The following is a 22,165-nucleotide window of genomic DNA, read 5'->3' as shown; positions in this document are numbered from 1 at the left end:
GCTCTTTCCCCGTCCACATAGTCCCGAAAATAAGTATAAAAGGTTACCCATTTAAAGGTGAATAAAAGTGAGGACACGTATGGTGGAGTGTATTGGAGTACTGTACTTCTTCTTCTCTTCCCACCTTATTGGCCTTTGGAGTCAAATTACTGTTTACTTCATGACTTTTTTGCAGTTTTTTGTCTGCAGCAAGAATAACGATGTTAAATACATTACACAAGTAGCCGTGGTGTGTCAAACATTATATTGCTGACATGCTGAGGAAGAAAAGGGGCTCGCATGAGGAAATGTGCAAGTTGAGCCATCATACAAAAAATTAATTTATAACTGGACAAATATTCATATTTATCTCATGTTAGCATTAGTAGATTTTTACTTTTTTTTTAACTTCCTGACCGCATGCCGCTGTTATGATCAAACCTCACATTGACAGTTGGACTTTTGATGACTCCAACCTCAGCAGCTGTCAGCATGTTTACATATTTCAAACCATTTACTTCTTATTTTTTTGCTTCAATGCTGTTTTCTTAACTTTGTATTGTTTTCCGAGCTTTCACATCGATGTGACAGCAGGTACAACACACACGCAGGAGAGGTGGGGGCCAGGGCGTGGGGGGTGGCGGTTGTACCGGTCACTTGGCAACCCATTTCCTGCTTCCAAAGAAAAGACCAGAACAGCACAGGAGGGTGGATGGTGAACCGGGGAGGGGGGCGAGCGGGATTGTGAGGAGAGGTCAAGGGGGCGTCGAGGGCGTCTGAGTGGGTGAGGAGGATGGGAAAAGGGGGGAGGAGTGAGTGAGGATGGGAAGCAAAGTGCAAGTCGGAATACAGAGTGATGCTAAGTTCTCCACTGTGATGTCATGACCTTTTATTTATCAACACCCTGTCCAGTGTGGACGAGAGGAGCGTGAAACTCTGATGTGTGTTTGTGTGATTCCGGGGGCCTTGAGGGCCGCAGGTGACTTGTGGTGGTTTGAGAGACATGGAGGGGCTGATTTGGATTGGGGACTCTCCCTGGGGGGTGGACTTCCTGGGCCAAGTGAGGGGAAAAAAAGGTGACATCAGTGCAGAGGAATCCTGTCCTTTTATTCCAACTTCTTTTGTTATTCTTCACAGAGACTTACTTTCTTCTTCTCTGAGGCATCTGGCAATGACGGACCCCAGGACATATAAAAGACGGGGGAGGGGGCGCTTAACTTTACTTGAGCAGAAACACTCAGAAAGACTGACTGACTGAATAAACGCTTCAGTTCTCATGCACACGCCGAGCGACAACATGTGGAAGCTCTCAGGTGCACACGTCAGCCCGCTGAGATTCCAGAAGAACTTGACTCCCTGTCTTGTTGCAGACCAGTAAAATCCAGATGACCCCAGTCAGTCCAACTTTTAATAGCTTTTTCCTAATTGCCTGTCATTTGGACCCCTCCCCCTCCCAACGCCAGCGCATTACAATGTGCCCATCACATTTTCGTCCACATAAGATTTGAAGTGCAGCTAGAACACGTCCAACTTTCCTTCCTGCTCCTGATTACATCAGCGCACGCACGCACACACACACACACACACACTCATGACATCACCAGCAGCTGCAAGTACGTGCGTGTATGATTTGTACATTCACACAGTTGTGTGAGAGTTTGTTGCCAAGGTAACAGCAGCAGACTGATCCATCCAATCAGGTGTCAGCTCCATCCGAAGTTGGCGTGCATTAGCGTACCTTAGAGTTATGATGTTGATGTTTAGTACATAGTTTTTTTATGCAGATAGACAGAGTGTGAGTGTGGGCAAATAAAAACATGGATGCCCGAGGAGGAAGTGGGAGGTGTTTAGCGGCGTGGCTAACAGGCGGCTAATCCAGCAGATCTGATCAAAGGTAGCCGGCTAACGTGAGGTAATCCTGCACCTTGACCAGATCTTCTTAATGAGCTTAATGAGCTAAAGCTCCTCTGTCGCTGCTGTGCTCGCTCTCTCACTCCTTCTCTCTCTCGCGCCATCTTCTGTTTTAACTGTGAAGAGTCTCGGCAGGGGAAGCTTCACACTCACATTCTCTTCAGAGGTCACGACCCCGTGACTTCTCCCCAGCGTCGCATGGCGTGGTTGTTATGACACCTCGTCCCATCTCGGCTCGCATAGCCTTCCGCTGTCGCTGCGCATCGACTTTTTCCACGTTGATGCTGTGCCAATCCGCCCCGGCCCGCCCAGGGTCCGCGGGCGCAACACGATCCGTGTGAGCGTCAGAACTCAGAACATCAGCGGCGTGTCGTCACACTTTTGTCGTACCTGTGAAGGCATCACCTCCGGCCGCCCTGTCACTTTGGGTTTGTCCGCTCGTCTCAGCGGGAGGAAGTAGAAGTCCAGAGGACAACTTTGTCCAAGTCAAGTCTGACTTTTTATCGTGTTCTTTTACTAGCTGGCTGTTTGACTCCCTGAAGTGGGGTGTTTATAATGATGTTGTTAGCAAACAACATGAATAATAAATGATCATTGATGGAGAATAAACTCTGATAAAGAAACGCTCTCTTCCAAAGCCTTTTAATGCACCACGCTCCTATCCCGCCTTTCATAGGTATATACATGGCATGATGTGGAAAAATGCCAGCAGTGTACGGGATTGTGTCCAACTTCCGTTGTTTCAACACCATTTTCCAACAATTACAGTCCAATTTCCTTACTTCGACTTAGTCTTCAGACTGGGAGCCCTGTGCATTTTGAGTACGCGGGTGCTGCACTCCATTATCATTTCCGGTTAGCAGCTCTACGCTTGTCCAGTCTATACTTGTTGAAGGGTACTAATGGAAGTACAGTAATCTATCATTTATTACTGTTAATCGGTTCCAGACACGACAGTGATTTCTCTTTTTTTATAAATTTAAAAAAATCATATTAAGAGCATAGAAAACATAGAAAACATTCATTTTCTACCGCTTTTCCTCACGAGGGTCGCGGGGGTGCTGGAGCCTATCCCAGCTGTCTTCAGGCGAGAGGCGGGGTACACCCTGGACTGGTGGCCAGCCAATCACAGGGCACATATAGACAAACAACCATTCACACTCACATTCATACCTATGGACAATTTATGAGTCGCCAATTAACCTAGCATGTTTTTGGAATGTGGGAGGAAACCGGAGTGCATAGAAAACAATCTCAATATTTTAACATTACAAGAGGCCTCTAGATATAAAATAACACCCCCATAGTCACTTTTGCCCTCGTATTACCCAAGACAGTAGACTATAAGACTCATGCTTGTTTGTGTTGCTGTAAATATGTTTCTGTGATGGGGGGGGGTCAGAGTTGAGTTTGAACTTGGTGTGTGTTACGGCCGCAACAGTAGCCCATGTTAGGGATTATTGTGCCTGTTGTGAGATCATTCAGAACTGCAGTAAAAGCCCTTTGTTCTGGCTACACACAAGTCTGGTGCTTGTGTGTCTCACTGAACATTAGTGACCGGTGTGTAATGATACATATAGTCTTTTAGCCACTTTAGTGGTTGAACATTTTTAATTTCCACAATGAATCTCTATAATTAGCTTAAATATGCATAGTTTTTATTAATAAAGCATGAAAAACCATGACAGTGGCGACTGTAGAGTCATCTTTGTAGTTCTTTTTTGAATTCTTATCAAATTGCTGCCACTCGCAAGTGTATTTGACCCCATGGCAGGTTACTTATTAGTCAAACTAAAACAAAAAATGCACTGACAGCGAGTCGGGACCACATGACAATGATACAACACATGGCAAATGGACTCCTTAGTTAAGCGCCATATTATACAAAACCCCAGGCAGAATTTTGGTGGAAATGTTCATCAAATTGGGGTGTTTTTGTTTACTTTGTGATTGATCTGTGAGCGTGTACGTGTGCCAGAGTCAGAAATCAGCAGCACAGCTCTCAGGTCATCAGGGAGAGGAGGAGGAGGACAAGGGACCAGGAAGGCGTGAGTCATGCTAGTAGGCCTTTTAATATAAAGACCTGCAGCCTGGATGATGGTGATGAATGTTCCGGATGGTGCACGTGGTGGAAGGAAGTGACTTTAGCTTGCTGGTGTGAACGACGCTGCCATATGTCCAAGTGTTTAAGTCCTCCGTATACATCACACCCAGACTAAGGACTGTATTGCATTCATTCATTCATTTTCTACGAGGGTCACGGGGGTGCTGGAGCCTATCCCAGCTGTCTTCGGGCGAGAGGCGGGGTACACCCTGGACTGGTGGTCAGCCAATCACAGGGCACATATAGACAAACAACCATTCACACTCACATTCATACCTATGCACAATTTGGAGTCGCGAATCAACCTAGCATGTTTTTGGAATGTGGGAGGAAACCGGAGTACCCGGAGAAAACCCACGCATGCACGGGGAGAACATGCAAACTCCACACAGAGATGGCCGAGGGTGGAATTGAATCCTGGTCTGGCCTGCGCGCTAACCACTTGACCACCATGCAGCCCCTGTATTGCATTCATGATTTCTTTTATTTTATTTTTTTAATTTGATGACTCCCTCATCCCGAGGGAAATGTTTGGAATGAAGGAGGTCGTGGATGCGGCGGCACAGCTGTGCTGCAGCGTCACTTTGATCTCCACCGACAGACTGGCCTTTTCTTACATGCACGCTCACACACACGCAGACACGTACGAACACACTGCATGGACAGATAAACACACACTCATGCCAAGACAATGGCCTGCTAATCCTCCATGCTGATTGGACGAGCCCAGATTACCCAGAGGGCACCAGCTGTCGGGGAGAGGCGAGGCCCACTTTCCTCAGTATCACTGCACACACACACGCACACACACAAGCGGCCATGTCCCGCTAGTGTTGCATGGTCTGGTGTAATGCTATCAGTGACGCATGTTTGTTGACGTCCAGTAAAGAAAACGTGGACACTAATGACAGAGCAGAGCAGCCAGGTATAGACAAACACGGATCATGACTCTTATTTTTAGCTCAAACGCCCCCCCCCCCCCCCATCCCCCCCCCCGCCCCCTTTCCATCCTGCATAGCCATCAGGCCTCAAGCCTAATGAGTTGTCATTATTTCATAGTAACAAAACTAAATAGATGTAATGTGTCCTTCCACGGGCATCCATACACACGCCAGTGAGCCGCCCGTCTGGCGGTGAGGCCGGAATTAAAATGACTTTTAATCTTTCACTCTTGGTCCAGTTGTTCACAACCCCTCCCAACCCCCACTTAATGCGTCTGTCCCTCTGGGCCGAGCCAGACTGAACCAGGCCAACAATGTGATGAGAGAGAGGACGCTGCTGCTGTGAGATGATAACACAGCAACTGTGTGTGTGTGTGTGTGTGTGTGTGTGTCTAATGAGGATGAAAATGGAGACAAAGTTAAGAGAAAGAGAGCCACTGTCTTTTTGAAACATTCAGAAGGCATCCTTTTCCTATACTGCTTACTGTATGGAATCATTAATAATTCATCATTTGTGATGTTTGTTTGTGTGCAGGCACCACAGAGCGTGTGTGCCTAGTCCAGGGCACGGTGGAGGCGCTGAACGGTGTTCACGACTTCATCGCCGAAAAAGTACGAGAGATGCCTCAAAGCAGCCAGAAGTCAGAACCTGTCAGCATCCTGCAACCTCAAACCACCGTCAACCCCGACCGCGTCAAACAGGTCTGTCGGCAGCGCTTCTACTGCCGCTTCCTCTCTACTCTATTCTCTTTTACTCTGTGTGTACTTTACTTTTTCTACTTGTGTGTGTGTGTGTGTGTGTGTGAGTTTGACATGTGAGCACCAACACATGAGCAATGAGGGAGTTAAAAAGATAAAGGAGGGAAAAGGAAACAGGAAGAGGAAGTGATGACGGAGGGAGGATATTTGGAGTGAAATCTGAAAACATACACAACATGCTTGCATCTCACACACACACACACACACACACACAGGGTTAGAGTTTTGATTAGGGGTGGGGCTGAATACTGAAAAATCAAGGGGGCCACTGATATTTTTACATATATTTTTTAAAGAAGTGTATGTATTTTTAATATGGTACACATTTTGAAAATTGTGGGGATAAAAAAATGAATTTATTTAGTTTGAAAAAAAAACATTTTTGGGCAAAAACACACACACACACACAGCTTCCTTTATTTTTTTGTTTGTTTCATTTTATTTCTACACTCTGCCACGGGCCATGAATGGCCCTCGGGATGCAATTTGAGCACCTCTGACTTAGGTTTTTGCTAACCTCGGTTAAAAATAATAGTTTTAGCATTAATATTAATGTTGTTAAAGGCTATTAGCCGCTGTAGCTAATAGCTAGGCTAGTTAGCCTCAGCGTGTGATGGCTGTCAGGACTATTTATAAGTAACAGACTGATGTCCAGTCTATTTCAGGTGGGGCTTCCAAAAGTTCCTTGTGGTTCTCTTGGAGCGTGCGGCTGCTATTGCATGTGCCGCCAGCGGGACAAGGGGAGACAATAGGACGTGTTTGCATGAAGGAATGAGGGCGGGTCGGAGCGGGATGATTGATAGGCGGCGGCGATAAGAAGGCGACTGGAAGCGGATCTCGTTAGCCGGCAGCTGCCGCCATCGCCAGCAGCTGCCGCTGGAAGGGAAAGGTCACATGACGCTACGGTTACTGAGCTGATTTATGAGGCGAATAAATTCTTTTACTTAACCCCATGAGCGAGGTCACGCCGCACCAATGATGACAATTGTGGAGATACATTTTGTTTGTAGTCCACATTCGAATACGACGCACTACATTGTCCTGACCGTCTTTTTGTGCACGCTCCGCCCCACTCGGCTGCTTCCTGTGGCCATTTCCTGTGACCTTTCACCCTGGGCACAGACACCTGTTTCCTACTTCCTGTTTTATGACTCCACTCACAGGAAGTTCACAAAGTCTTCCTAATATTTTAGACAGAGTCAGAATATTAGAAGTACATTAGCGCTTTGCTAGCAGGAGGGAGAAAGTCCTAAATGCAAACGGCTCAGACTTCCTGTCACACGATCAGCTCATGCTGCAGTGGGAGCAAAGCATTGTGGGATATGTATGTATGTGTGTGACAAATAAGGAGGCATGAGGTGATGGAGGATGGAGAGGTTGGATTGAAGTGGAGAAAAAAAAGAGGACAAGGAGAAGCTCATTAGTGGGGAATGAGTGTCGTATAAAGATGGCGGATTTGATCATTACAGAGGGATCACACATCACTGATGTTTATACTCCTTCTGTGTGTGGGTGGGATGAAAAGTTCATGGGTAAAAAAAAAAATATTTCTGGGTGCGCCGTCTGTCAGGCTTGTTGTAAAAGTCTGCAGTCATCTGGGGTGACAGCAGTAAAATGAAAGAAAAGTTAATTATCAGACGCCGAGTCAGGTTGATGACTCTGTGTTGCCAAGCAACCGTCCGTGAGAAGCGGAACACAACGTCACAACACAACGTCAAAACTAGCGTCAGAAACATGCCCTACCACTTCTCTCCACTGGGTGGTGCTAATTCACACCCATGAATGTCAGCGACTGCTTATTGACAAAAGTATAGGGTCAGAGCTCTGAATGAATGAATGGGAGGCCGGACTGGACTGAATTGGAACCTTTCATCTTAGAAGTGAATGTTTGGGGGAGTTTGCCGTGGAAGAACCAGAAAAGTTCCCACAGACACACACCAAAATGTTCTTCTCTTCTGGCTTTCCTCCATCCGTTTTCTTTGCCTCTTATCCTCACCTCACATTACTTTGCTGCAAATGAAATGTGCTTTGAAGCAAAGATGTCCTTCGTGTGTGAATAGGATTGTGTTTGTCTCTCTCAAAGAACACCCCCTCGCCCTCCTTCACCCTCCCACCAAGGAGGCGTCTTTTCATCTTTTTTTTTTCTCAGCTCAGCGCTGATGTTGGTCATTGTGAAGTGATGCTGCCCACTGACACGCACGCATGTGGCTTTTAGAAAAACACACATGTGCTCTGTGGGAGAAAAGTGTGTGTGTGTGTGTGCGCATGTGTGTGTATGTGTGTGGGCGGCGGACAGAAAATTGAACCTGTTGGTTTGGAAAAGATGCATCAGGTGAATGGTCACATGAGTCACGCCATCGTTCTGTCTCGGGGATGCGCATGTTGGACTTATGTCGGATTTGTATCTACTCCACTGAGGTGATTTGAACAGTGGACCTCTAAAAGCAAAGGAAAGTGCACTTGTGTGTGTGTGTGTGTGTGTGTGTGTGTGTGTGTGTGTGTGTGTGTGTGTGTGTGCATAGTACTCCTTTCACTCGCCTCTCTCAATATGGGACTGGAGCTGTGTTTCTATGGCAACAGTGACCCCCTGGGAGTCAATTTTTTTTTGTTCACAAGCAGGCTTTTTAGAATCCCTCCCAGCCCCTCCCCCTCCTGTTTACCTCCCTCAACAATTTTACATCACTGAGTCCTCTGCTCTTCATCATGAATGTTTTTGTTTTTCACACGGTTGTCATGGAGATGCTGCTCACCGTCTCCTCTCTGTGTGTTGCATTTTTTAAAATGGGCATAAGCATGGATTTACTGTTAGTGAAGATGATTGTCAACTTCCATGTTACAAATGTTGTTGTCGTCCTCGTCAGGCCAAGCTGATCGTCCCCAACAGCACGGCAGGGCTGATCATCGGGAAGGGCGGGGCGACAGTCAAGGCGGTGATGGAGCAGTCGGGGGCGTGGGTGCAGCTCTCCCAGAAGCCCGAGGGCATCAACCTGCAGGAACGTGTGGTCACCATCAGCGGCGAGCCGGAGCAGAACCGCAAAGCCGTGGAAATCATCGTGCAGAAGATCCAGGAGGACCCTCAGAGCTCGTCCTGCCTCAACATCTCTTACTCCAACATCACCGGCCCCGTCGCTAACTCCAACCCCACCGGCTCGCCATACGCCAACTCCACCGAGGTCATGCCCGCCGCCGCTGCCGCCGCCGCAGCCACAGCATCGTCCCTGCTGGGCCAGGCCGGCCTGGCGGGGGTGGGGGCTTTCCCGACCACGATGTCCAGCCTGTCCGGCAATGACTTGCTGGCCATCACATCGGCGCTCAACACTCTGGCGAGCTACGGGTACAACACCAACTCGCTGGGTCTCGGCCTCAACCCCGCCGCCGCGTCAGGGGTGCTCGCCGCAGTGGCGGCTAATGCTAACCCTGCGGCGGCCGCCGCAGCTAACTTGTTGGCATCCTACGCCAGCGACGCGTCCACCAGCGCCGCCCACCCAGCAGCAGGCCTGGGGGGATTCTCCTTGGGATCCCTGGCCGCCGCCACCGGAGCCACCAACGGCTACCTGAGCGCCGCCTCGCCGCTCGTGGCGTCATCGCTGCTGGCCACGGAGAAGCTAGCTGAGGGAGCGAAGGAAGTGGTGGAGATCGCCGTGCCGGAAAACCTGGTGGGAGCCATCTTGGGAAAAGGAGGGAAGACGCTAGTGGAGTACCAGGAGCTGACCGGAGCCAGGATCCAAATCTCCAAGAAAGGCGAGTTCATCCCCGGAACTCGGAACAGGAAGGTCACCATCACGGGCTCACAGGCGGCGACGCAGGCCGCACAGTACCTGATCAGCCAGCGAATCACCTACGAGCAGGGGGTGCGCGCCACCAACCCCCAGAAGGTGGGCTAAAGCTGACAGCCAATCACGAGTGAGGAGGGGAAAAAGAGGCGGGGCTTGGGGGAGGAGAGGAGGGCACGAATGTCAGATGGAATGGCTTTTTCTTCTGCGTCTTTTCAGTATTCTCGACTACAAAAAAGTGAAAATGTGCTGAGATGACAAGGGGGAGGAGTTATCACGCTGAAAAAAAAAAACAAGAAAAAAAGTGTAAAATGTAAATAAGTTTTATTACTTCACGTCTTTCTGGATTTTTTATTGGTTTGTTTTATTGTTTGGTTTTGTAACTTAAGATGTTTGTTTGTGGACACGCTGAATGACAGGAAGTAGGGGAGGGGAGGGGCGAGTGGACGGCGTGGGCCCTTCCCCCTCCCTTCCCCACACCCCCACCCTCCTATAGGGTTTTTGTTTTCTTTGATTTGCCCCTCCCCTTTTTAGCCCCCCCCCCTTCTTGACATGCCCCGCCCCCTTGATGAGGGCTCGATGACTGCAAAGTTGAGATGCGTGCACGTAAGGAAACAACACAACACCTCCCCTTTCCTCCAAGAGGAGGTGGGGGTGCGGCTGTCGTGGGAGGAGTTCCCTCATGTGCACGCCGGCCCCGTGACGCCGAGGCGCACGGCGATGACCTCACGTAGCGCGCTAGCTGGCTAGCTAGGAAGGAAGCACGCGAGCGACACTGTGCACGGCGGCGTGATGACATCATCACTATTTATTACTGAGGAGTTCACGTCTTTGTTAACGTGTGAATTCATCTTGAATGTAAATGATTTTCTTTTAATTTAAGCGTTGGACTGCAGATGAATGCTAATGTCACATAGTCTAATATAATTGTCTTATTTAAGAGAGGGCGCCACCTAGTGTTTGAGCAGGGAACACAACACTGGCAGCCATGTTTGACGCCAACTGTCTCGCCGATCCTCCCTCGCGCTCTGACGGAGAAAAAGAAAATAATGGAGTCACTGCTGCTCCCCCTGTGGCCCTAAAGGGAAGCAATAGCACTTAGGACTAACTACTGACACACGCCAACACTGACAGGCGACGAGTGGGGCAGAGGGCGGGGGGGCGGAGTCTCGTGCATATCACGAAAAACAGATAGGCGCCCCCGTGTGGCGGACGCAAGGCTGCTCAATATACTGTTTGTTTTTGTGACTGTCTTGTTGTTTTTGTTTTTTTTTTACAGTCGCAGTACACTGAATCTTTTGTCTTAATGCACTGTGAAGCGAGGGGGTGGTCCTCGCTGCCTCTTGAGCGAGCGGGGCGGGGGTGAGGGCGGTTCTCGCGGCCTCCGAGGTCAGGGACGCAATTGGATGACTTTTGTATGGCAGGGAACACTAACATATGACATTATGTGACATATGACTATATATACAGTAAGGGGCAGGAATGCATATGAAGAACCTCAGCGGGCAGGAGAGAAGGTCGATGAAGGGCATCAATCCATTGAGTTCAAAGGTCACCTCTCCTGCTGGAAAGGTGGGGGGGGGGGGCGCAGGAGACCAATTTCTGAATTTTTGACATCCAAAAGTTTGACATCCAAAAGAAATTCAAGTGTGATGGAATGTAAACATGCCAAAAAGTGGAGGAGTGGAGGGGGTGCATATAATTTACTCACCCTCAGGACCCTGCTGAGGGCGGTGCAGGGGTCGGGCGGGTGGGGACTCCTCTTCCGAAGCAATGTGACCCAAATTGGTGGTGATGGAGTCACTGGGCCAGCAAGGCTTTCTGGTAAGGAGGCTTCTTTACTCCATCTTAACTCCATCCACTCTCCTCACCCTCCCCCTCCCCCTCCCACCTAGCGCACCCCCATCCCGTCTCCGCCTCCTCCTACCACATCGCTCCATGGGTGGCCATGATGCATGTCCTCCTCTTCTGCTGCTGCTGCTGCTGCTTCTTCTCCTGGGGAGACGCTGTGTGCTGGAAAGGAAGTTCTACTGTTGTTTGTGTCGTCATGGTGACAACGGGAAGCGTGCTTGTCCTGCTGGAGGACGCCGCCGCCTTGTGTGCAGCAGACATTGTCCCAACCTGAAGTCGTCTTCACGAGTATTTGAGGTGTTTAGAAGTGCCATGATGAGTGATGGATCCATGAGACAGAAGCAGGAAGCGGTGCCGGCTTGGGTGTCCTGTCCAGTACGCTCCTGCGGGGGGCGGCGTTGAGTTCACGTTCCCATTCCCGCTCTTTGAAGTTGCTTTTTTTTCGGAGTGAACATTTTGACAGCTAAAATGTGATGAGTACTGGAAGCAATACATGTGCTAGCACGTTGTCTCGTCCCGTCCTTTTCCTGTCTAGACGCTTTTACGAGTAGTTAGATGTTTTTCTCCTTTTCTTTGGTGGGAAATGCTGCTAAGAAATGCTAATTGATGTACGCAAAAACATGTCCACCCTTAGCTGGAGGTCGCTGACCACGAGTTAAAGAAGCTCGACTAGCTGACGCCGTGCCAAAATAGCTCTCACGTTGATTTGATATCGCAGACGTACTTTTATACGAGGACAAATGTGAAAAGTGCCAAATGAAGCATATTTATCATTTCTAGGACATAAACGCAACAGCACTACCACTCTGGGCTAGATGAAACAATAACATAGCGATAGCTTAGCATTAGCATTATAATGCTGAAGAAAATGTGACTACTTAGCATTCTTAAATACAACTTTTTATAGTGACAATGAAGATGTATTTTGTGGAAATAGATGTTAACTTTTTTGCACGTATATATAAATATATATATTGCATGACGTCAAGTGTGGACTACAAAAAAAAACTACAAAAAAATTAGACTGTGTCGTTTCATTACCATGCGGGGGGAGGGGTCACGCGAGCTAACAAAACCATCACGAACTAAATAACCTGAGAACAAAAAAAAAACAACCCCAATGCCTCACGTGCACACTGGAGGCTTTGGCTAACGTTGCTAACAGCGTCCAAATGCTTTCACAGTTTATACTGTACCTCCATGTTGTTGTTTTTATGCAAGTCAGTATTCGGTATTGCGGTGACACGCCCACTTCCTGTCAATTTCGGCGAAATCTTTTCTGAAAGAACAAAAAAGTGCGTGTTTGCCCGGTCGGCGTGCCGTTGCAAACCACACCTTCTCACCTCATCGCTTCTGTGTGGGGGTGCGGCTCTTCCACATCTGCCCCGCCCACTCTACCAGCCCTTTTTTCTGATTGCCCCTCCCCCCGCCACCCTTCCCACACACACACACACACACACACATACACGAGGGAGGGGGGGATGGCATGAACACCAGCAAGTGTAGAGAGCATTTGTCATGTCACTGTTTCTTCTTCTTGTTTATTTTGCTGCTTGATGACTAACTGACGACAAGATGCCATTTTGTGTGTGTAGCCTGTTTACCCCTCCACACCCCCCGAACGCACCCTCTTCTTTGCACTTTCACTGCCCACTCCTCCTCCTCCTCCAGTGCCAAACTCCGTGGCGAGGACACACAAAGGCGTCGAGGGCGTCTTTCTTAGCGTATAGTCGTGTGTGGGACATCCATCCCGAAGGCACCCATGAAGCCAGCATGCTCCGCCCCCTCATAACATGATGTCGCTCATGACGCCGCCAACCGACAGCACCTTTTTTGCCGCCCACCACCTCCGCCTCCTCCACCCTCTCCACACACCTCCACACCAGGATTAACCCCCCACCCCCCACAGGCAGGCCGCCGCTCATGCCAGCTGCTTTCCTAATTCTGTCATCTTCTTCAGCCGTGGGACATCATTGATTGTGTGCCATAGTGTTGGGGGCACCTGTCACCCTCCTCACCCCCCCCCCTCTCTGTCCTACCCCACCCCACCACCACCACCACACCCTTCGCTCCATTGATTTTCCTGGATGGGAAAGATTCATTCTTCTAACGACAGCAATCTTTTTTTTGTTTGTTTGTGACGGCGCCGTGCGGAGTGTTGACGCCATCTCTGTCCTCCTCTTGAACTGTTTGAACTTTCACCTCCTCCCCCCACCTCATGAACTTTATTGACCTTCCTCCTCCTCCCCCCTCCTGTGTCCATCCAGCTGTTTGGGACAATAACTCTTCATTCCATCCCTACCCCCCACTCCCCCTCAAAAAAAAAACAACAAAAAAACAAAACGACAACCTCTGTGAGACTGTGCAATGCTCGCTGATGTGATTGGATTCTTTTTCTTTGTTTGTTTGTTGCTCATCATCGGGGACGACGCTCTGACAAACAAAATAGACGGAAAAATTTGGAGGAAAAAAATGCAGACAAAAAAAAAGAGAGAAAAAAAACACAAAACTGTTTCCTCACCTTTTTGTTCTTTCATTGTAAATATTTTTGTCAAGTGTTCGGGGGTTGGGAGGGGGCGTATTGGGGGCGGCAGCATAAAGACGCTGGTTAGTCGCTGTTAGTTGTGCTCTTGTTAGTCGTGTTCAGTTAGCTGCTGTATTCCCACGAACTAGTTGTAGTCGTAGTAGTGATAATAGGAGTCATTGTCAGTCATTGACCTGCGGGTGGCGCCACTGTCAGACATATCACTCGCTCAGCTCGGCTCAGGTGTGTGCTTCAGGAGGCGGAGCTAAACCTTTGTGCAATACAGTCCGGTTTACATGAAAGGTCAGCACATATCTCCACCTGCTCCCAAGTGTTCAAAAGGTGAGATCAGGAAGTAAACGTCTCATTTCACCGCATGGCTCCAAGCTCCACCCCTGATTTATGCTGCCCGCCCCATTTCCCACACATGAGCTATTTATTATTATCATGACACAAAATAACAGCAAGAATTTAAAAAAGGGAACGACTGGAAAAAAAAGTGAAATTAATATTGTTTTGCTTTATTTTTGTTTTTTTTTTGTTTTTTTTATTAGTATCTTAGTGGTTGCTTTTTAACAACATTCATTACCTGACGTAAAGAGTATTGAATATTTAATGTAACTGTAGCATTGTGTTTGTAAAGAGAAAAAAAAAACTAGTGAGTTGTGTTTGTTGACTTGTGGATTACCAGTGAAGTGGGCCATCTAGTGCTAATAATATCTTTGAGGTCATTTTCTAAGATTCTTATTTGCCACAGCAACAGCAGTCATTATAAATGTTCATTTTAGCATCACCTGTCTTCTGTTGTCTTATTCTTCACCTTCCACCACACTCTGCATCATCACAGTAACACATCAGGGGAGGGGGGGGGTGTGAGTATGCGTGTGCGTGCGTGTGTGTGTGTGTGTGTGTGAGGGTGGGGTCTGGGTGGCGGGGGTGTCGTGTCCAGTGTCCACCAACAAGCTAAAACCAGTCAGGCTTCCATAGCTCCTCATGGAACCTCCTGACGTTATAGCTGCAAACCCTCATCATGTGATCTGACTCAGCTCGACTGTCCATAACCCCCCCACCACCACCACCACCACGCCACCTCTCAGTCACCTGACCAAACCAAATCAACCAATCACTGTCCTCCCCACTGCTGCCTCTTCCTCTGCTGCACACCATGTGATGTTCTCCATCGATAACATAACTACTACTAGCGTCACCTTGTCTGCAGGCCTGGGGGGGAGGGGAAGGGGGTCCGGGGCACTGGACCCTCAAACTTCCTTTCCGCCAAGTAATACACTTCACTGGAATGTTGGTATACCTGAACCACCCTCCCATCCATCACAACCCACCCAGTGTGGGTGGTGGCGTCCTATTGTGTCTTGTGGCTCTAGTCAGAGTTCACTTGCAAGTGGACCAAGACCATCCCTTCAGGTGGTCTTCGCCCACTTGGCAAAATGGCGGTCTGCGTGGACAGAATGAGCAATGACCTTTGGTTGGGGCCCCCGAGCACAGTCGTAGCAAAGCGGGCGCTTGGTGGAAAGGTGTCAGGGTTCCGTGCCGTTCCTCCCCAGAGCTGCTGACCATGCTAGCGTTCATCCTGGTGTACGTCCAACTTTCCAAGGTCCACCTTAACCTGTTTCCATGACAACCAGAACGGAGCCAGTTGCAGCGTTCCCTAGAGGAGGCGTTAGAGGCTAGGAGGAAGGCCAGATGATGATGATGATGATGATGCTGCTTCTCAGGGTGTCGTAGGTTAGCGTGTCCTCCCGACTCAGCCCAAAGATCATTCCACCCCTCACCACCCCCATCAAAGACTGGCCCACTCATCAGGATCAGTCTAGACCGGAGAGACGCTACTAACTAATGTTTACAACCCAAACGAGACCAACAACGCTGTTGAAAGAATGTTCTAGAAGAGAGCGAGCGACTGCTTCTTCTTTCTGTGTGTTCAATCATTGCATGTGACTTTATGGTTTGCAATCAAACTGTCGGAATGGACGGTACGTTTTGTGGCGAGCGCTGACGGACCAATGAATGCTCCATGTGTGACCACGCAAAGATGTAAACTTTGATTTGTACTGGTCCAATAAACCATTGAAGCAACGCAGCATCTTTAGTCTCAAGGTCATGTGACGTGGCGAGAGGTAAGTCCATCCAACATGGCTGCCACTCAGTGGGGGAGAGGGGGGAGGGAGGGCGGCACACTGACTCGATCCACCTGTCACACATCACAGTCCAGAAGAGGCGGGGCTCCGCCCTCTTGACATATCCATCTACCCACAATCCTCCTGTGCACCAGCGCCATGATCAGCCCGCATCCGCCATGATTCCACATGCCAGGTTCCTGTGGCGCCGCCTCCCCTCCGTGCCATGGGGCCCCGGCGGCTTTTCCAGCGGCTGCCGCAAAGCCCCCTGGGAAACGGGGTCCTCATTCACAGCATGGTCGACCAACCTCTTTCACTCTCCTCCCACACACTCCTTCCTCCTCCATACGCCTGATAAAGAAGTTCCTCCAGCTGCCGCCAACAAGGTCGCGTCGCCATACGTTGATACTTTATGTTGCCTTCACAGCGGGGGTGGCAAACTTTGACTTGCAGGCCCCACTGGGTTCAATAAAATTGGCGGAGGTGCTGCCTATATACAGGTGGCCATCAAACAGAACGTGGTGTACTTGCTCACGGTGCAACAAAGTGAAAACACAACACCTCACGCAAATCAACTACCACTAGGTGGGTGCTAAACAACAACTAAGCACTAAACATAATTTCCAAATGACCGCAAGGCATGCTGGGTCGTGAACTATGAACAACAAGAGTATGTTAACTTATCTTTGTTTACCTCTTTGATGACTACACATTCTTATGTTAAAGTTTTTAAAAAGGGAGTTTGGAAGTGCCCGGTGGGCCGAATTAAGCCGCTTGACGGGCCTGACGTGGCCTGTGGGCCACACTTTGCCCGCCCCTTGCATCACAGCAAACACGCTTACATAACCAGCCAGAGTTCATTGACAAAAGCACTCATTTTAGTTTAAACCTCACTTTTCCTGGGCTTACACTCAAGGTGAAGGGTCAAACCGGAGGGTCACAGGTCAAACTAGAGGGCAAGGGTCACACATGCATGCTTAGAACCTACATAGCATCATTGTGACATTTACAACACAAGTTATGTTTACTAAGATCTGAAATGATATCATTGTTAGCAGCTGTGGTTAGCTGCCTGGTTATCAACACGCTAATTTGACGGTTTCTGTCGACTTCGCCCCACTTTGTATCGGCGCCACCATGAGCTCCCGGTAGAAGCAAGACAGGGCCTTCATGGAAGTGGGCCGTCGGGATATCATTCCATAGCAGGAAGCTTCTATCTTTAGCTGTGACCGGCTTAAAGCCGCCTCTCGTCAAGTCCAGCGTTTTATGCCACGCCGGCTTATCTGTCTTTGTCAGCGCTAGCCCAGCAGCTGCTAGCGCCGTTAGGGCGCATATTGATCGGCCGGCGCAGACGAGACGCGGGCTAAGAATAGACGCGGGAGGCGCTTGCCGGAATTCCCAGGTCGCTACGGAAGTGAGAGTGCAGAAAAATGGTCTCCGGTCGAACAAATGTTTAATAAACGTGTTCTAATGAAGCTAACTAGCCTGCAGCTTGTATCAAGTCATGCACACAGAGCAGAGTTAAGAATAATAAACACACACACACAACACTACGTTGCTAGGCAACACAAGCAATGTGTGTGAGAGAGATAGACCACGGAAAGAAGCACTTTACTTGTTTTTTCCAAAAAGAAGTATTTTTTTAAAGCAATATAGTTTATATTAAACCAAACCAGTGAACAACATGTAAAAGTGACCTTTGGAAATCAAACCAACACCTCTGGCAGCTAAAAGAGGGAGCCTGACATCACACAGAGTGATCTTAATAAACCTTGAAAATGTTTAAATACGTGTTGGGAAGGGTTTACAGTATGGCAAGACACTGTGACGATATTTTTAATCTCCATTTTTGCTCCAAATGTTTGCTGTTTTGTTTGAATAAAAAAAGATGTTGACACTTGTTGTCGTTCTTCATGTGGGCTGGGCTGCGATCAAGCAAACAAGAGTGCGGTGAAGGCAGGTAAGCCACGCCCATAGAGCTCGGTCGCGCTCTGAGCGACTTTGGCGCCCCCTCTGGTGACGTGCCGCCCATGCAGGCTCAATGCCGCATCCCTCTTTTTTCTTGTTTCCCCTCAACAATTTGCGTGTGGAAAAGAAGCCAAATAATAATACACACCTTGATAAAGGGGAGAGCCACCTCGTGACACAAAAACACATCAACACACACGCTCCTTTCCAATGATAATTCAACTTAAAAAAACATCATATATGCATTGTACACCCCGTGTACATAACAGACTAGCACATGAACTTCAGTCCACATGAGGGGCTGAGACATCTGCTGTGAAGGTCACATGAAGGACCGTGTTCTCTGTTAGTGTTCCTCACTCACACACACACACACACACGTACAGAAAGAATATCAATGCTATGGAGGAGGCGGTCCAAACAATGGGGGAGATGGCAGTGTGGTTTCCGTGGCAACTGCTGCAAGCTGCTAAGAGGGCTGCTTTGAGAACATATGCCAGCGAGTGTGCTGACTTCACACACAGCCTGGCAACACTGTGTGTGTGTGTGTGTGTGTGTGTGTGTGTGTGTGTGTGTGTAGCCTAGCACAATGCCACTAACTTCCTGTCTGTGGCAGCCTCCATGGCAGCCATGGGCACTAGCAGGACTTGGGTTCATTTCCAATTTCCAACATTTCTTTAAAAATAAGAACTACCCAATTTGGCACTGGCCTTGTGTGTATGTATGCATACCGCTTTGTAAAAAAAACTAAACAAAACAAACAAACAAAAAAAACAGGCTTCACTACACACCTTAAAGATCTGTCAGTCATTTCCCTGCATGGGTGCTGTAGTTTTGATCATTTAGCCTACTGGTGCTTAGAGGCTGATGGGGTGTGGGAAGGGGGGGCAGAGACAACATTAGTAGGCCATTCAGTTGCTGCTGCAGCAAAGATTGTCTATTGCTGGCTGCTGCAGTCTCACACACGCACACACCACACACCACACACACACACACACACACAAAAGTGCAACACTAACAATGAGACTTTGTGTTATTGATCCACTATACACAGGAATACTTTTTGTAGGGGGGGGGGCAAGACATTAATGAGCAGCCCCCCCATACACACTCACCATCACACTGGTCCTTGGCAGGTCCATGTTGCCATAGCAACGCTCCCGTTGCCGCAGGCTGGCTGGAGGGATGTGTGCTGGTTGGAATAGAAAAAAGAAAATGAGAGGGAGGAGGGGTAAGAGATGGAAGGTGGTGCGGTGGGGGGGGGGGCTGGTTCTTCAATTCATTACCCCTATAACGACCCCCCTGCCCCCCCGCCAGCATCCCATCACAAGCATCAGCTGAGCCCAGTGAAGGACTCAGTGCCGCTCAGCAGTCTGAACACGTCGCAGACAAACTTCAAGCTGCGTTTATTATTCAGCTTCCTTCTTCACACACACACATACACACACACACACACACACACACACACACACACACACACACACACACATACACGTAACCTACATGCTCTGGTGCCTGACAGAGGACAATACACTGACTCTTACATGAACTACACAAAAGTCACCCCCCACGTTGGACTTTTGGGGACCTCATCTGCTGCGCATGAGCGGAAAGGTGAGCGCACTCTGACCTTCGACCCCAGCATTAAGTCACAACAATATCAACTAGAAAATGTTCTGTATGAAATGGGCCTGCTAGTTGGCTGCAATGTATATTTGCCAAAGAGCTAACTCTTAATGAGGTATGCTAAATGCTAAAGCTAGCACCTCACAACAAAAGTAACATGAGTGTCATAACTCTGGAGACAATCTGAACATGAATTCCAAAAATGCCAGTAGGGAGCATGCTAACAGTTAGCATGCTAGCAATGCATGTATGTATAATGCAAGTATGTACAGTATTTAGGGATCTACTGTATACTATGCTGTATGTAGTATACGTAGACATAGTATAACATTAGGATAGTTTAGGATGTGATATGTAGTACAACATGTCATTTCAGACATGATGCATAATACGTCATTTTATAGTACATACGACATTTTTTTGAACATGATGTACTGCATTACATATTTAGGGCAGGATGTACTGCATAGTACGACATTGTTTCCGGATACGGCATTGTAGAACATTTTTAGGTCACGATGCATTGTACGCCATTTTTCAGACATGATGTAAAGTCAGGAAGGAAAACTAATCATAATTGCACTTTTTTTGAGGACATGATGTATACTTATAAAGACCCATTTCAGAACATAACGTATAGTAAGATGTTTTTAAATTAGTACATTATGTACAATGTGGGCTGCAAGGCAAACGAGTGGTTAGCACGCAGGCCTCTCAGCTAGGAGACCCAAGTTCAATTCCACCCTCAGCCATCTCTGTGTGGAGTTTGCATGTTCTCCCCGTGCATGCGTGGGTTTTCTCCGGGTACTCCGGTTTCCTCCCACATTCCAAAAACATGCTAGGTTAATTGGCGACTCCAAATTGTCCATAGGTATGAATGTGAGTGTGAATGGTTGTTTGTCTATATGTGCCCTGTGATTGGCTGGCCACCAGTCCAGGGTGTACCCCGCCTCTCGCCCCAAGGTAGCTGGGATAGGCTCCAGCACCCCCACACTTGTGAGGATAAGCGGTAGAAATGAATGAATGTACAGTGTGGGTTTTCATTTGGTATTTTTAAGTGTAATACCTACTAATACGTATATCTAATTAATAATGAAGTACTTCTATTGTTTTAATAGGCTGAGAGCCAATAATAATAATAATAATAATACCTCGATAAATGCATGTGGCAGATGAGGTGTTTGGGCTGTGGTCCACCAGAGGATGCAGCAGCAGCTTTGGACCATCAAGTCTTCGACTGTAATGAAACCTAATGAGACAAAACAGTCAGTCGCTGATTTTGTCTTCCTGTGTTAGACAGGTATGTGTGAGTGTATAGTACATAAAAGATGCTGAGAGGGTGGAGCGAGATGAAGGTGGAAGAGGTTCTGGAGCTCATTAGGAGTCAGGACCACACTCTGGTGCGGAGAAGCACCCACTGGATGAGGAGGACAGGTGATGCAGTGGCCGACTACATTCCACCGTTGAGCGCCTCTGCTGCTGCTGCAAACATAGAAAATGTACAAAATGTCACACGAAAAAGTCACTTTTTGACGGTAAAAGAACATACTAGGAGGAAGAAGAGGATGTCTGAAAAACACTACAGTGTAAGGATCAGGAATGAAGCGGCAGCGTCACATTGAGGAAAGAGTGGAGTGTGATGCCACCTGCTGGACAATTTACGATAACAATTACTCTCAGTTTTTTATTTATTTATTTTAGAATTGAAACAGAACACAAACAATAAACATACAAAGAGTATATACATACAAAAATGGAAAGCAAAGTCCAGAATAAAGACAAAGCAGGCTATTTTAGAAGACAAAAAGGACAAAGTAAAGGCAGATGATAAATAAAAGCAATTAAAGTAGCAAAATAAATAACTTAATTAGGGGTTCCCATTAGGAATTAATTCCACAGCTTGTTTTTTGTCAAGAAATTGAAGAGAGAGGAAGTAGCAGAGTTCCTTATGAAAGGTGGGGAAGGATGGAGTGATTCTTAAAAATCAGAATTCATTCATTCATTCATTTTCTACCGCTTATCCTCACAAAGGTCACAGGGGTGCTGGAGCCTATCCCAGCTGTCTTGGGGCGAGAGGCGGGGTACACCCTGGACTGGTGGCCAGCCAATCACAGGGCACATATAGACAAACAACCATTCACACTCACATTCATACCTATGGACAATTTGGAGTCGCTAATTATCCTAGCATGTTTTTGGAATGTGGGAGGAAACCAGAGTACTCGGAGAAACCAAATGCTTGGGGAGAACATGCAAACTCCACACAGAGATGCACAAGGGTGGAATTGAAAGCCGGTCTCCTAGCTGTGAGGCCCGCGCGCTTACCACTCAGCATTTATGAATAAAAAAAATTCCCGGAATAATGATAACATTCAATACATTTTCATGTTTTTTTGCTTTTCCTTAATGTACCAAAAATAATCTCTTTAACTGAGAAGTCCGGAATATTGGGGGAAATCCAGGCGTGTACATCTTCCCATAAAGCTTTACTATACATACATTAAAAAAAAACAAGTGTTCAGACATCTCAATGTCCACATTGAAAAAAGAGCAATCATTATCATCAATGCTGAAAGGACGTCTAAGACATTCTT

The 22,165-nt window shown here is 47.8% G+C and overlaps 1 protein-coding gene across 3 annotated transcripts in view; it reads left to right on the top strand.

The window, feature by feature from the left end:
- Window positions 1-14,635, top strand: part of nova2 (NOVA alternative splicing regulator 2) — a 47,244-nt gene extending 32,609 nt beyond the window's left edge. For all 3 annotated transcript variants that reach the window (XM_058079051.1, XM_058079050.1, XM_058079049.1), the window contains 2 exons: window positions 5,471-5,637; window positions 8,556-14,635. In XM_058079051.1, the coding sequence (XP_057935034.1) occupies window positions 5,471-5,637; window positions 8,556-9,578 (1,190 nt within the window). In that variant the 3' untranslated portion in view covers window positions 9,579-14,635. The remainder of the gene's footprint in view (window positions 1-5,470; window positions 5,638-8,555) is intronic.
- Window positions 14,636-22,165: the final 7,530 nt, after the last annotated feature.

The sequence above is a fragment of the Doryrhamphus excisus genome, chromosome 8 (genome assembly GCF_030265055.1).
Source record: "Doryrhamphus excisus isolate RoL2022-K1 chromosome 8, RoL_Dexc_1.0, whole genome shotgun sequence".
In the NCBI taxonomy this organism is placed as follows: domain Eukaryota; kingdom Metazoa; phylum Chordata; class Actinopteri; order Syngnathiformes; family Syngnathidae; genus Doryrhamphus; species Doryrhamphus excisus.
This window is presented reverse-complemented; position numbering and strand designations above follow the sequence as displayed.